The sequence below is a fragment of the Panthera pardus genome, unplaced genomic scaffold (assembly GCF_024362965.1).
Source record: "Panthera pardus isolate Hobbes unplaced genomic scaffold, ASM2436296v1 HiC_scaffold_12, whole genome shotgun sequence".
Classification (NCBI taxonomy): domain Eukaryota; kingdom Metazoa; phylum Chordata; class Mammalia; order Carnivora; family Felidae; genus Panthera; species Panthera pardus.
In genome coordinates this window covers 10204569-10221169 of record NW_026526677.1, presented here as the reverse complement: position 1 = coordinate 10221169, position 16601 = coordinate 10204569, and the positions used below count along the sequence as shown (strand labels likewise).

The following is a 16601-nucleotide window of genomic DNA, read 5'->3' as shown; positions in this document are numbered from 1 at the left end:
GTTTCTCGTTTGTTTCCTACCTCTTCTGTGTCCTTGCCTCCTAGCTGCCTTTGGGGTCTACCCAAAAGCTATAGTAGACAGGTGTAATCAACCACGAAACAGTAACAAAAAATCCAGTGGGAACCTCCCTGATATTTGTCACAAACCCCGCTAATCCCCTGACTTTTCTGCTGCTCACACTGCTTTCTCTATCTGTGCTTTGAAGAAGTTGCTGGCATCAAACTGGACAGGAACTTTTTCCATGGCCTCCCCGTTTCTTCGAGAGGTTCAGTGGTTAAGGTCACTCTCCTGGCAACACAGATAAAGGAATGAAAGACTCCGCTGAAGTTTAGAGTTGGCTTAAAATTTAAAAGGGACCTTAGAAATGAATCTAATCCCCCACCTTGCAGGCTTAGCAACGAGGAACAGCCAAGCCTCGCACACCTGGTTAAACAGCTGGAAATAGAAACCTTGTCTGAGGAGTCTCCGTTTAGATCAAGCAAACTCTATTTCAACAGGTACCGCTTGAGGATGAGGAGTGGTTGAAAATGGGGATAGGCTACAACAGGAAGTCCCCTCATTTTTTCATGCTTATCTGGGAGCTTCGTGCCTCTTGCTTCCTGTGTATGGCTCCACCCATGTTCAATCTTCCTGGTGCTTGTTGGAGCCACCTGTGCGGGTGCAGTCACACCAGAGTAGAAAGAACATCATTCAACAGACACCGAGGCAGCAGAGGACAGGAATGAGGACAGCTAGCCTTTCAGGGTCAGTGTGGTACAGTGGAGAGGACCTGAGTGAAGGAGCAGGCCGTGGTCACAGGTGCTGGTAGAGACCTGCTCAGATATTCACACTCATGGCTAGAACTTGTCAAGTGACTGCAGTGGCCATCTCTAGAGGCTGAGGCGTGGCCCAGTTCAGGAAGCACTTTGGACCCACAGATTCAGGTTTCTGGCTCTATACCCTGACAGCAATGTGTAGGAGACTATGTCCCATCCAGGGCCTGGCAGAGTATATTTTAATCCATGCTGCGATCCTATAAGGCAGAAAATCAACTTGAATGTGAAGTCAACTTGTGTCTGAGCGCATTTAGCTTAAAAAGTAAGAGTTGGGATTTGAACCTAGAGTAACCCAAAGGTCACCCCTTTCTGTACCACCATGGTAGCTCTTCGATGAAGGATGTGTTTCCTTCTCTAAGCCACCAGTCCTCACGCTTTACTTTACATAAAAGTCATCTGGGCATAAAAAGTAGGTTTCTAGATTTCACGTAGAAGTGGATGCAGGCAGAGAAGAGGCACTTTTAGCAAGCACAGCACGTACCTGAGACGCAGGGGACCACGTTACTGGCCTGGACTAAGCACACTTACTTCCCTCACGCTGCTTCTGGTCATAGAGCTTCTGGGGCTCTCCCTCCCCCTGGAAGTGTTTTTTAATGCCAGTCTTGCCTGTGCTCGTCCCAATACTCATTCACTATCACCTGATCTCTGGTTCATCTTTTTATACATGTGACTCTCCTCTTGCTCACCTGGCTTTCTGGAATTCCAAGGAACTGACTCACAACACTTGGCTGAACTTTCCAAATGTGTACTTCCCGACGTTTAGACAGCAATCCAGTTTCCAAAACACGTTCACGTTATCTCTGATTCTTAAGACACCCCTGTGTGGAAGGCAGAATAGCTGTTCTCAGCTCAGAGGAGACAGGCTATGCTGCTGTCAACAGCCAGGTAAACAGACGGTGGAAGCAGGCACCGCGAGCACACTTCCTAAGTCCGGGCAGAGGAATCTTCCCTTCCTGAGCGTGAGAACATCAGAACGTTCTCCTTACTCTGAGCATGAATCTTAGGGATCTTAAAGGATAAAGGACTTGGAATGTTTCTTTCCCTAGGTTAGATGGCTAAGGAAGAAGGCTAAGCCTCAAGGGGGGCACTTCCAAAGGTTTGCACTAGAGGCCTCCTCGGTGCACCACAGGCGCCCGGGTGCCCGCCAGGCGATTCCGGCCGAGGGCTCAGGGTTCCGCTACCATCCCACAGACTCTCCATCAGCCCATGCCCACGTCCCAGACACCTCAACAAATCTATTCAATGCAGAATCCATAAAACAGCTCACACCCCATTTATTATTTAAAAATATTTTGTTACAAAAGGAAAAAAATACAATGCAGTATAAAAGATTGACAGCGTCATCAAGTTTATTACACAATTTTCAACCTATCAGAAAGACAAACAAATCACCGACAACAGGGGGACGGGGCCTTGGCTTTTTTGAGGGCTGGGTTGTTTTTTTTTTTTTTTTTTTTTTCCTTTTGCTATCAGGAAATAAAACTAAAATTTGTGTCATTGAGTAAAAACAAAACAAAAGTGGGGAGAAAAAAATTCTCCGGGTAAACGGCTTTTCTGGTATTCTATATATTTTCTTCCTTAAACTGTCACCTTACTTGGTTTTCTCTACATTTTAAAAAGACACCCGGAGCTGCTCTTGAGGATAAGCACATCACTTAACACTTGGCCAGTTGGGCGGGGGGCCGTGTTCTGAAGTGGAGGTGGGGATGGGGTTGGGGGACAGGGGGAAAAAAGCTACAAACCTGTAGCCTCTGTCCCAAGGGAATGTGCCTCTCCAACCCTGGGGGGACCCCTCACTGACTGATTGAGGGCTATGTCAGAAACGTGCAGGGAACAGAGGAAGGGTTCAGTCCCACTCAGTCTCTCCCCTCTGAGCCAGAAGGGTCTCCAGTGACCCTACGTCTCACATGCCAAGTCTCATCTCACACGCCACGTCTCTTCTCGTGTCGGATGTCACATGCCCTGTAAATGCAGGCAGAAACAGCCCCCATCGCCCCATGGGTACCGCAGGACCCCGTCGCCGCTTCTTCCTTCAGCAGCAACCACATCACAACTTAGATGTTATGGGAAAAGCAATTCCATTTGCCTGTGTAGAAAACGGCCCCCAGAGTGGTGGTCCTTAGAACGCTGAGCTGAACTCATTCAAGTCAGGCTCCACTTCTTCCTTGCTCCCCATGAGAGGCAGGAAGTGCCTCCACGTAGAGCGAGGGGAGCTATTAAGTCAACAGTCAAAAGGTGGAAAGACACCACATTTGTGACTTTACCTGCCTACCAGTGCCAGGTTATCCCACGGTAAGTAAAGGTATGTACCTGGAGGATGTAAGCCCCTGCTCACATCGAACCTGAAAACAGAAAAGCCTATGGAAGTAGGCTCTCTCTCGCCCAGCTTGCCTCCTCTCCCACTCCTCCTGGTACTTCACAAGGGTTCTTCGTTGCTGAGGTCCGATGTCCCCATCTCCCAGTGGCAGTATCTTCCTCTAAAACAAGGAAGCAGCCTTCTTGGGGGAGGGGCTCCACGTGTGAAATGGAAAAGCCCCAGGAAAGGGAACACCTAGTACAGCTGGTTATTGCAAGAGGCGACCAAGCACGAAGCAGCAGAGGGTGGTAAGTGGCGCTGCCGGCTCCCCGGCAGAAAGCGACCTCAGGGGCCTTCTCTGCTTAGGAGGGGCAGGTCCACTGAGGCGGCTGGGCGGCAGGGGGCCGGAAAGGTTCGGCCCTCTGGGAGGTCAGGGAAACCAACCGTCAATACGTAAGAGGGGAACGCAAGAACAGGAGAGGCTTCTCATAAGGGAATTTCTGTTCTCAGGGTCCCTCTCAAAGGGCTGGGAGGGTAAAGGAGTTAAACAAAGAAGTGGTATGTTAGCAAGGGGTTTGGACCCTCTTGGCCCCATCAAACCTAGTGCCGAGGGCAGGACCCCGGGCGTATTTTGGCGCACCCAGTCCCTCTCCTAGATCCTGCAGGGAGGATCCATCTTCTTTGGGAAGAGAGCCTTCCCGCCAACCTCACCACTGAACCGCTCCTGGAGAATCAGAAACTCCTACGTTTCCTTGGACCGAGCACCATTCTCTATGGAGACCAGGGGCCTGGACATGTTTTCTTCCTGTCTGCCACCCCTCCCAACCACACGAAGTCTTTAGGTTCGTTCCCCTGACAAACAGGAGGTGTGGGATTGGGAGGGCCGCCAGGCAACCTTCAATCCTGTAGGGCAGAGGGTATTCCCTGGGTGTCTGAAGGGGGTTAGGGGCTTGGAGGAAGGGGGAGGGGTGGAGTGGCCTCCGTCCTTTAGTCCTGATCAAGGTGAGGAGATGCAAGTCCATTAAAAAAACATTTGCTTCCAACCAGACTCCTGCAATGAGAACATCAGAAGAAAAGAAAGAAAACGCAAGTTAGAGGTTACTTTCCGAATGATGGGCTTCTATGAACGACACTGGCATTTTTCTCAAGTTACCACATACGAAGTAGCGCATATACACGGACTGCAAGCCTGGGAGGGTGCAAGCAAGCAGGCAAGACTGTCCGGGGGCGTCCGGCACTGTGAGCAGCGAGGGAGAGGCTGCAGGAGCTACGGTGAGCAGAAAGAGAAAGCAGGGGCATCTCACTTGGAGGTTAGGGGGAAACAGACAATGAAAAGAGCTCTCAAAGCAGTTTGATTGGAAAGTAGGCTTTGGCTGGAAAAGTACGGAAACTCCAGCATTTCAAGAAAAGCTGCTCTAAAGGAATATGGGGAGTTTAAAGCCTGTTTCAGAAAATCTATTTTGAGCAAGTCCTAGCTTACCTTAAGGGGAGGGGTAAACGTCTGGAAACGGGAGGCACAAGGGTTAAGAAAACAAGCAGGTACACGACCAACTCTACTGACTCCAAATACCCAGGAGGCCCTGTCAGGGAGCATGTACTTACACAGGAGACTCCTATACTTTTCTTTTAAAGAAGCCCCATTTAAAACAGACTCCAGTGTCTACGAGAACACTTGTGGAGGCCCACGTGCAAAGAGCCAGGGATGTTCTAAGCTGTACTAAAGGGATTTTAAGTCTTTACCCAGATGACAGCTCTGAGTGAGGGACCAAGAAGCATCCTGATACCAAGCAAGAGTGATCTGGCCAGGCCCCAACAGAAAGCAAGGAATGGAAGTAAAAGAATCGGCAGTTACCATCCAAGAAACCCAAAAGCACAAGTAAGAACTTCTGCCCAACAGTAAGGTACTGCTAAGCTACTTGCCACATCGCTACCAAACTTATAAGGTCCCTAGTACGTTCAACTCTGTTCCAATGCTGCAGTACCAGTAAGTGGGGGGTGGGGGGGGCGGGTGAGAGGTAGCTGGATCAATCTGACCATATAAGACAAAATTAATCACTAACAGGAAAAAGGGAGATTAAATTTGGGCTTAGGATGTCTACTAATGGCCAAACCAGCAACACAGCCTCCACACAAATGCTCCCTCTTTATGTATGCACTTCTGTGACCTAGAGGGGCTATCCGAGAAAAACACATCCACAAGCTACCTGATCCTTCTACGTTCTGAAATGGCACTATTTCGGCTTGGGATCTTCAGAATCTGTTACAGAAGCCTCTGTTTTCCGGTTTCTCTAAATACCTGTGCTGGCAGATGTCTGTCTCATTTTCTATATGGGAAAACTGAAGCCCTCAGTGCCTTCTCCATTTCTCACCATTGGGGTTTCTGAATCTCTGCATCGGATCAAAACTGAACACATGTTTAGTTTTCACTGGACCAGGAGGATGGGAACGAGGTGAGAATGACCATCTTAAATAGGATAATAGCCCCAAATAATGAGCCAATAGCCAAGAACTACAGGAAGTTGAAGCCAAAGCCACAGATTACCTAAGAATATCCTCAAATTCCAAAGCATACACCTGTATACCCCAAAAGAGATGTAATTTGGGAATTGTCCCTACAAAGCAAAACATGAAGGATAACTAGTACATCAGGAGACGTAAACTGTAGCACCCAATTCTTAGAGGTTATGGTTACATCTGCTGGTAATGTTTGGATGGCAGAAGCCAAAGTGGGCCAATCAGACTTCGTGCCCCAGTGCTGGTGTCCATCCTGAGGAAGGATGGAGAAAAAAGGTTGCCGTTGAATTGCTGCCTCTAGACAGAAGACACCTTTTGCTCTCAGGAAACACCTGTCTATACAATATAAACACTATTCTTTTCTAACTAAAAGGTGTTGTACATAGAACCTGCAAGGTTCTCCAGATATATGGGCCCATGTACATCTCCCCAACATGAGACCTCCTACGTCACAACTTGGCGACTGCAGATAGAACGAAGAGTCCTTAGGATGAGGATGTGAGAAACTGACATTTTTGGGGTGTCTCAATCAGTTCTTTGGACTAGTTATTCGGAGGGAATAACCAACGTATCTAAGGGGTAAAAAATGGGGAACTGGAAAACCCATCGCAGAGTTCCTTTTCCTTGTCTTGTCATAGGCCTGCACAGGCCAAATGACTTTTCTGGGTACTGGGTTAAGGGATTCTTCAGTTATCCAAATGGAATCACCCTCCTCATGGAAGAAACAGTCCCATTTTACAGGTGGGAGAAATGAAGCAAAAGGACAGCTAAAGTCTCAGGTTCAGATGTTCAGTCCCCAAAGTACTAATTATCAGTGGACCTCACAAGTTCTCTATCAAAAGGCTGTGAAAAGCAAAGCCACCAGGAATGGTGACGTGCAGGGACATGTTCTAACTGCTGAACCGAAGGTAGCCCCAGAGACCACAATCCGTGCTCTGCACGGACAAGTGCCTCCCTCGTCACTGTTCTCCTAGTCTCCACTCTGAAGGACCTACACTGGGAGCAGCAGGATTGGGGAAGGGGGGACACTGGACCCACAGCAACACTAGCAACTGTGCTAGCTCAAACAAGAGAAGGGGGATGCTGCCGCTGCCACCGAAGGGTGAGACAGGGACAAAGGTCTACCCCGATGCCTAGCTCTCCTGCCCACTCTGAGGCCAAATTAGCCAAGAGCTATTAGCAGCTCCACCTCCCCTCAAGTCTGTTTTTCTGGAAGATATATGGGCACCTTCTCAAACTCAACCTGTTGCAAAATCTAGAAAGAAGTATCTGGAACCCACAGCCTAACTGTTGATTTGATGTGGACTACCTTAGATTTCAGTGATCTCAAGCACTCTAAAATTTTGTGGAATAAATAAGTGGTTTAAGAACAGAGAAGGAGGGGCGCCTGGGTGGCTCAGTAGGTTAACTGCCTGACTTTGGCTCAGGTCCTGATCTCATCGTTCATGAGTTCAAGCCCCGCATCGGGCTCTCTGCTGTCAGTGCAGAGCCTGCTTCAGATCCTCTCTCTGCCCCTCTCCCACCTCTCGAAAATAAAACTAAAAAAGAAGGGAAGCAGTTAAAAAGTTTAACTCTTCATTTCCCACTTATTCGCCTCCTACAAAAGACGACAGAAAAGAATTTCCAGCTCTAACTGCTTAAATTAATGGCGGATAATGCCAAACAACAAAGTAGAAGGCGGCACCACATAACAGAACTTTCTTGTTAGCAGGTTGTCAGCAGGCCTAACACCACAGTTTCTGTCTACAGTCCCACCACTGCGTGTGAAGCACAGGCACTCTCAGGTAGCGGGAGGCTTTCTTTCCCCTTCTTCATCCAGTCATCCATCCAGCCACCCCTCAGACACGACAGAACCGCTCCTAAGCCTCACCTCACCCCTCCTCACCCTGTTACTTCAGACCAACCAAACTGGCAAAAAAAACCCAGGACACCTTCGTAACACACTTGACGGGAAACCACAATGTTGAAAAGAGCCCCCCCGTGCCCGGTCACCTGGGTCACTCAGTAGCCTCCGGGAACCACGAACAGACCACCATCCCAGCCAGAGTCTAGACTACCGTTAAAGGTCTCCACGGAAAGAGAATCAACAATCACTCCTGCCTGCTTATAGACTAGAAACAATCTTCATTGGAAGTATTCTTTCAGTTGGGATTACTAAGCTGGTAGGACATAACTGGGAACTATGGGGCCCCTGCCCCCTTCCCTCAAGGTCTGTCTGAGAACGAAGACCGAGAAAAAGCAGGGTTGAGACATGCGGAGGGATTAAGTCCTGAGGGCACAGCTGGAGCCCCTGGATCCAGCCTACCCTTACTCAACTTCTCCATTACCTGAGTTAAAAAGTTCCCCCCACAACTCTTCTGCTTTTGCTTTGGAAAAAAAAAAAACCAAAAAAAAACCCCCCAAAAAAAACCATAGGACTGTCAATGAGATTTCTTCCCCCCAAAACAAATGTATCCTTCCATTGAAGTATCCTCCACACTACTACATTAAATATGATTTTTTTTAGATCAGCCTTCTCCGCTGACTAAAGTATCCTGAGTTTCAAAATCTTTTTAATAGATATTAATTCTTAAAATCATTAATGCTGTGCCTTTTGAAAACTAACAAGAAGGCAATGGTCTTACTTTTTGTCTTGGTCAGTTCTTCTGATTTCTTACTTGCAAGTTTGGTGAGGTGAAAACAGAAGTGGCTACCGTCTATTGAGAACTTGGTATGTGACAAGTCCTATGAGCACTGAATGCTCTACATGGACTGTCTCACTGAATTCAACAATTCGGGGAGACAGTTGTTTTTATTATCTTCATTCCCAAATGAGGAAACTGAAGAACAAAGTAATAAGGCCCACAGGGGTGCCTGGGTGGCTCAATTGGTTAAGCGTCCTGTAAAACGTCCGACTCTTGGTTTCGGCTCGGGTCATGATCTCACGGTTCGGGAGATCTCAAGCCCCATGCATGGCTCTCCACCAAGTGTGTAGCCTGTTTGGGATTCTCTCTCTCCCTCTCTCTCTCAAAATAAATAAATAAACTTAAAAACAACAACAGGGGCGCCTGGGTGGCTCAGTCGGTTAAGTGGCCGACTTCGGCTCAGGTCATGATCTCACGGTCTGTGAGTTCGAGCCCCGCGTCAGGCTCTGTGCTGACAGCGCAGAGCCTGGAGCCTGTTTCAGATTCTGTGTCTCCCTCTCTCTCTGACCCTCCCCTGTTCACGCTCTGTCTCTGTCTCAAAAATAAATAAACGTTAAAACAACAACAACAACAACAACAACAAAGTAATACGGCCTGCAGACACTGTGCTCTCAGCCCAGACGCCATGCTGTCTCCCAGGTACGAGCCTAAGGCAGACAAGACACAGACAAAACCAGCACAATCTCAGGTCCATTTCAGGGTGAGTCTTCTCCAAACGAGCCCCAAATCTGCCCTCCTCAACTTCCGGTTACCTAAGTCAAAAGTCCTCCCTTCCCCTTTATTTGCTTTAAAGAGAAAGAGCAAAATCTTTGCCGTAAGTATTTTTCCTTTCACACAAGGTGTCCCGCAGCCAGGAACAGGGCCTCGTCCCACCTTTCTCAGTGGTGCCGGTCCCGCTCTCTATCCCGGTGTCGCTCATGCTCCCGGTTCCTTTCTTGGAAATAATCATCATGTCGATCTTCGTTATGAAGCAGGTCCCGATGCCTCCTGCTGCTCTCCCGGGACCGGCTAGGTGACCTCTCTCGGGATCGATGTCTTTTCCTATTAGAAAGATCCTTCAGCCTCACTCGGAGGACCTACCACACGCCTTCCAAGAGTGTTGTGTTTCGGTGTCTTCTGGTATTTGTCTGAACCACTTTTCTAGCATGGGCCCAATGTCTGAGGATTTAGCTCTTTGAGGACTCGGCTTTTTTTGGGGAAACAGTAACAGTCAAGTTTGTTGAGATCTTACTAATGTATCAGGCACAGTGCTAAGAGCTTTACATGCTTCTCTCACCTCATCTTTACGACAGGTCGGTACGATAAGTACTACTGTTGTCCCCTTTTTAAAAATGAGAAAAATGAGGTTTGGAAAGCCGAGTGACTTCCATACTCAAAGTCACACAGGTACTTAGAAGCAGAACTGAGATTCAAATCCAAGCACGTATGGCTTCAAAGCCCACGTTCTTAACTATGCCAGTCTATCTTTATTCCTAAATAGCCCACTGCCTCACCCAACACAGGTTCCAGACATCACGTCATTTGTCAACACAGGTGTTTGACTAACTCCTTCCCCTTAAAGACGTTACAGGGCTAGATCTGCTCTTTCAGCCAGGGCCTTGCCAGACCCCCTGGGCTCTTTTCCTCCCCCTGCCAATCCCTGGAAGAGTGCTACTCAGGGCTGGGAGGCCGCGGAAGCAACCAACAACTCACCTGGATGAGCTCCCGCTGGCACCCACACTGTAGGACTTGGCTTCAATGCCATGAAGACAGTCCTTAAGAGAGGAGATGAGGACACGGCAACGCTCATCATTGGCGACCCGGGACTGTTTGATAACAGCAATGGCTGTGAGCAGCGTCTCAATCGCGTCACTGTAATCCCCTGACAGGGGACGGATGGGAAAGGCCAACGATGAGCAGAGGCAGTAGACTATCGGGACCAAAGGGAGAACTCAGGAGGACACAAATCAAGAGTAACTAGCTGTCCCACAGAACCATGGTAAAATGGGCGAAGCAGAAGTGGCAGGTATAAAGCTGGACGGCACCTATATTCCAATGGTCTGGAATCAGACTGACGTTCTCAGATGTTGCTAGTGGATGTACAAACTGGTGCGTGGTTGTCTGAGGGCGACTGGACGATATCCGTTAAAATAAACAACGTGCATACTTTTCGACCCAGCAATTCTAAAAATGTTCTACTTCTCTTCACAAGTATGTATGCTTAACAACGTATGTTTAGGCATTATTTTGTCAAAGAACTAGACACGACTTCAGTAGGGTCTGGCTATATGAATTATGGGACATTGGTTTTATAGAACACTACATAACCGTTAAAAAGCATAAGATAAATCTGTAGGTAAACAGAGTAATCCACATAAAGCGCTTAGCACAGTGCCAGGCACACAGTAAGGGCTCAATAAATGTTAGGTATTAGTACATATTGATAGATGTCCAGGATGTATTAATTTTTAAAAAGTTGCAAAACAGTATTCCATTTTTGTAAAAATAAAAATTACATGTATGCTGTCCTATACGCACAGAAAAAAAATCTGACACTAAATTGTAGATGGTCTTGGTGGTAGTCCTTGTATAGAGGACTTTCATTTATTAACAACGCACATTCCTAAGTCTGAATTATTTTAAATCTATAATCAGATGTGTGTACACATGTGTGTAACGTGTACCTAACACTTCTACACGTAGTGTGTGTGCGTATACATTTTTAAGTTACGCTGCCATCAAGAACCAGCCCCTTCATTCCCCAAATATGAGCAATGCCTGGCTCAGGGATAGTGGTCATGGGCTGGGTACTTGCACGATGCTTTCCCAAGCTAGGTCAAGTGCATTACAGACAGAAGACAATGCGAGGGAAGCATGAAACCAGACAGGGGTCCAATGAGGAGGACTGGTAGCTTCCTCTGTGCAAGGCAGTAAGAACAGAACAGAAGCTGAGGAGGAACTGTGATTCTGTAGAGGTCCAGGCACACCAGGCTGTCCGCTCTACCGGGGTGGGGAATTTTTGCTTATTTTGTAGGCATTCAATAAGTATTTGTGGTTTGAATGACTGGAATGAGAACAACAAAAAGGGAGGGAGATAGAGATTCAGTTATTGATCATCTCAAAGTGAAGGAGTTGGTAAGGAAGAACAATGATTATTTCCCTTATACTCCTCTGTATATATCTGACTTTAGTTACAATGAGCACTGATTACTTTCTAATTTAAAAATCATTCAGATGTCAATGAATGTTTTGGGGAGGAAAAAAAAAAAGAAGAAATATATATATATATGTATATACATATATACATATGTATATATGTATACACGTATATACATATATACATGTGTATATGTATATATGTATACACGTATATACATATATACATATGTATATATGTATATACATATATATATATAAAATATTTCCTGTCTTTAATCTACTCTGTGGATTCAAATTTGGCAGCCAGAGATGAGAAATTACAGAAAACAGACAATATTTACTGTTAACCTATTTCTTAGACCTGACGGTCTACATTTACGTCAAATGGGAAACTCGCAAGAAGGAAGTGAATATGACTAATATCATAATGTGAAACTCAGACCAGAACTCTATAAAGAACCAAAGATTCCATGCCCGGGGCTCTCAGAGTCACAGCTTCTGGTTCTGCCCACTGATTGCTGACAGCAGGGCCAAAGTCAGCCATTAGGGCATATCCTGTCTTACGATGACACCCAACAGACCTCCTTATTTCTAGGATAGGCTACGTGGAGGCCACCAGTTCTGCCAAGACCCCCGGATATAATGAGATTCCATAACAAACCACATCTAGCTGGGGCATGAGTCCTAAAAACCCAGGGTCTACACTTGGCACTGCAGACACTAGATCCCCTGATCAACCGCTGAGATCTCCACGAGGCCAGGAATTTCATTCTACAACAAATACTATGATGAGGTATTATTAGTCCTTTATGACCCAGGCACGAAGTTTGTTTTCATGGGGCAGGTTTAGGTACAGGTTCAATAAATAACACCAGTGGAGCTTCTGCAAAGCCACAAAATCAGGTTATATATTCTGCTTCTCAAAATGTGCCACTCTTGAGACTCTAACAGTGCTCCAACTTTATCTTACTGAACTTCCTGCCAATGGAAATGACAAAACCTGGGAAAACCAAAGGTAAGGAGAAGACAGCAAAGGTAAGGGTGAGTTACCTGCACTGGCTCCAGATACCGCTTTGGAAATGGCACTGCTGGAAATCGCTCTATTTCGCTTCATGATCTCTTCAAATTCTGCTTCGCTCACTGTGGAGGGCGGAGGGCCCGAGTCTCGGCTGCACAGAAAGAACATTTCTGATTGCCCACACCCCTTATGATCTTTACCACACCCTACAGTACGATGTCACTTAATCGTGCTCTCCTATAGAACGTCTTAAGTGGTTCTCACCCTGTTCATATTTTATGTGTTCACATTCTCCTCAAGGACAGGACTGACATCGTGTTCTTTTGTAACTTTGGCATGACCCAATAGCACTAGGCATTCCCAGCATCCCTAATAGCCACTTATGGCGCTCAATTTAATCAAGCTCCTTAAAAAGGGATGTGAAAGGCATGGTTTGGGTCAAGAGACTAAGATGCAACCAAAACACCAAATAAAAAATGTTACCTATCAGACGGTTAACTACTTCCCAGGACTCAACACTGTGGCAACAGTTTCCACAAGGGAAAACACAAGAATTCACGCTCACTTACTTCCTCAGGGGAGAACAAAATGCTTAACACATGGTCTACCCTACTATACCTGGCTCAGATCAGAAAGGAACAAGATAGTCCTTACCTGCCATGGTGGTTATAGGGTGCTGAGGCCTTCATGTAAGTATCTGGTGGAGGCCCCACTGTAGCATTTGGTGGGGGGAAGAAGGCTGGATTGAGGTGAAGGGCAGGTGGGATGGCCCCAGGGGGAGGTACAGCCAGATGAGGAGGTAATCGAGGAGGAGGGGGCATGAGATGCTGGTAGTGGATGCCAGGAGGAGGAGGAGGGACCCCAAAGCTTGAGGAGAGAGGGGGTGGGGGTGGAATTGGGGGTGGGGGCAGACCCATCAGGGGGAGGGCTGAAGGAGGGCGATTGAAGTAGGGCAGCACACTGGGGGGCTTATCCACACGGGCAGATGAGGGTACAAGGTTCTCAGAGGGTGTGGCCCGTCCATCAGCAGAATCACTAGAATCCCGGGAATGGGCCCGTGGAGGTATTCCTATGAAGCAAAACAGAACTAACATTACTGCCCAGGCTTTACACGTACCCACGGGACCAGCTCATCCTTCAGCAAGAGTCCTCCGACACCACACTGAGGAAGGCGACAGGTAGCTGAGAAAGAAGATGAAATCATCGGCTCCCTTTTCTTTGGCCTCAGAAAAAAAGGCAAGCGAGTTAAGTCATAAACCCAGACAGCACGATCACTCTAGTTCTGTTTGTCAGAGAATGCTCTTTATCCAGAACTCTCAGTGCTTTACATTGAATTTAGCCTCAGATTTGCTTTCAATTTCTAAATGCAGGGTCCTAATTAACCCCCAAGAAAATGACCTGTTCAAGTATGTTCATGACTGTTCCGCTGGATTCAAGCAGACGTGAAATCCCAGGGCCCTTCTCCTTTGGCCAGGACTAGCTGATCTTAGACTAATGTGCTAACATACACTTGAAATTCTCTTTGCCGTGGCACCATGGCCAGGGAATTTGGGAAAAGGGAAGGGAGGGCAGGGGACATATTTCTTCCAACCATATACTAAAACTAGTCACTGGGACGGGGAACAGACATATACCACAGAAGCCTTGGAGGTCAAGTTGAGAGGTAGGGGGAAAATGGGAGGTAAGCCAAGATAAGATGTGCCCACAGAACGAGCAGAAGGCACACAGCCGAGAGCAGGGACTCCTAGTAAAAGCTTAGTGAAAAACAAGCCTCATACCTGGGGAACTCCCACTATATTTCAGTGGCCCAAACACTGTACCCCACAGGGCAGCCTACCAGGGAACATCACCATAGCACCTTGGTATGGTGTTGTGCACAACAGGGACTCAAACATGCTTGTACGCAGCTGGGAATGGGGTCGTAAACTGTCAAGTCACCCAGTTAAACTTGTTCACTCTCCCAATTTAACAGTCGCCTCCAAGCCTGGTTAGTGTGGAATTGAACAGAAGAACACGATCACACGGCCTTAAAGGTCTTGCTGGGAGGCAGAGATGCCATTAGCAGTCAAATGTGGACAGAAAGGAGAGTGCTCCGTAAACTAACACTTGCTGGCAGACACGACTCCAGGTTCAAAGACAGGGGGAGGGGGTCCATCACCCAGCAACCACCGAGCTTTCTTCACCGTAGTGTACCACCAGTGCCTGTCACGGCACACTTGTGCTCTTCGTGCCTCAAACACACGGCAGCTTGTCTCTTCCCTGAGTTCTCTCAAATCGAAGAAAGAGGTATTAGCACGTGTGATCCTCTGCAAGTTCGCCATCTTCTCGGTTACTGCTCCCACTTCTGCACGGGTTCTGTTTTGTATCTATGGCTACAATCCCAAGAGCAGCAACCATTTTTAGGCGGAGGAAGTCCACCAGCTGTACTCAGTGACTTAACGGAGCCCAAGTCTGTCAGCATGACAGAGCAGACCACCACCACTCGGTCACTACCATTATTTCAGCAAAGAACGGGAACGCTGAGTAAGCAGCCAGGTGGAGGTAGGAATGTTATCCCTAATGCGTCTGTCAATTTATGCATCTTAGGAAAGTCAGAAGAGGGTTGAATTACATAAAGGCTCTGAAACAGAAACTTGAAAATTCAAGTTGTCAAGGAAGAAAAGTGTGTGCCTTTTAACCCAGAGCAATGGGAGCTCACACTACACCCATCTAGGCTCTCAAACTAGTTAAAAGAACAGTTTTTCCTATGCAAGAGACAAGTGGCCAGATTTTCACGTTCAATCAATCAATACAAGGCGCTATCTTGAGAGCAGGACCTAAGAAATGACAGAACGTAGGCGGTGAGTCTGTCCCCCTCCCCCGCCACCCCCGCTGTCAGAAAAGAAAAGTAAAGCCAGTTGGCGGCTTCAGGCAGGGCCTTGCAGGGTGGCTGCACCTTGTGAGGTCAGGACAATCCGAGGTCTGGTCCTCAGGTTTCGCAGGTTCAGAAACTCGATTTTAACAGTACATCCAGGGGTGATTGTACCCTAGGAAACTGATTCACGCTAACCAAACTCACAAGAGACTGATTCATAAACCAGAATGCCAATTTATTAATTTACAATGAGAAATATAACTGCCAAGCAGACCGGAATACTTGTGTCGGCTGGTCAGCGCATTCTCTTCCCAGTAGGAGAGCCTAGTTGGGAAACCAAATTAGTATCAGAAGGTGGCTTGGTGAGTACAGAATCAGAACAAAGGGAGCAAGGTGAACTTAAGTGATACCATCATCAAGCTAAGGTAGTAAATATGATGCAGCTTTATTAGTGGGAAGGATCTGCCAAGCAGACTAAAATACCTGGTCACTGAAAGGGCACCCTCTCCCCCAGACAATGCGAGAAAAACACTGTGAGATTCTTATTTTCCAGCCCTCCTTTTGGTTGATTCCTTACAGAGCACCCTTCCAACATAGGTTTATGACAAGATTAGAGCCATCTTTATGCCTATTACCAACACATTAGGGTGGCTGCTGCTTGTTAATTAACAGAGGGCACAGGTTACAATTAAGCGCATACACGGATTTTTTAGATAGAAACGCGTAATTTAGAGTTGACAGGAACTGTGAACATCACGTATCTACTTCAGACAAGGGAAGAGGTCCTAAGCAGTAAAGTGACTTGCCCAAGGTCACACGATGAGTTAGTGGCAGAACCAAACTATAACTTGAACCTACCTCTCAGCACAGTGTTCTTTCTTGTACACAGCCTCATGTTTGGGTCTAACTGACCGCGCCACCACCCATAACCCCCGCCACCCACCCCCGCGCCCCACACCGTAGGCAGAGCCCACAACACAGCAAACAACCCCACAAACTTGCCCCCCTTCAGACAGATGGTCTCCACGTACCCCCTCTTGGGACTCGGACGCACTCACGTTTCCGAGCCTGTGCCTCAAACTGTGACAGGTTCTGCCGGGTGGCCGGCCTCACGTCCACTTTTTCTCCATTAAGAACTTTTCCTGGCAGGAGTTCCAACAATTTGTGGACAGAGTTTTCAGAGGCTACCACCACCTCAGCATACCTTGGGGAAGAAAAATTGAAAACGAGTGAGATCTACTAGCCGAACAAGAGAGGGACAAAGAAACACTCTTCCGCTTTT

The 16601-nt window shown here is 47.3% G+C and overlaps 1 protein-coding gene across 3 annotated transcripts in view; it reads right to left on the bottom strand.

Moving 5' to 3' along the window:
* Nucleotides 1–2065: 2065 nt before the first annotated feature.
* The window catches only part of CPSF7 (cleavage and polyadenylation specific factor 7), a 23660-nt gene continuing 9124 nt past the window's right edge, over nucleotides 2066–16601 (bottom strand). For 2 of the 3 annotated variants that reach the window (XM_053899640.1, XM_053899641.1), the window contains exons 5-10: nucleotides 16351–16523; nucleotides 13120–13534; nucleotides 12498–12616; nucleotides 10002–10170; nucleotides 9183–9350; nucleotides 2066–4162 (exon numbers count right to left, since the gene is read on the bottom strand). In XM_053899640.1, the coding sequence (XP_053755615.1) occupies nucleotides 9188–9350; nucleotides 10002–10170; nucleotides 12498–12616; nucleotides 13120–13534; nucleotides 16351–16523 (1039 nt within the window). In that variant the 3' untranslated portion in view covers nucleotides 2066–4162; nucleotides 9183–9187. The remainder of the gene's footprint in view (nucleotides 4163–9182; nucleotides 9351–10001; nucleotides 10171–12497; nucleotides 12617–13119; nucleotides 13535–16350; nucleotides 16524–16601) is intronic. The other variant, XM_053899642.1, reaches the window with a different exon arrangement.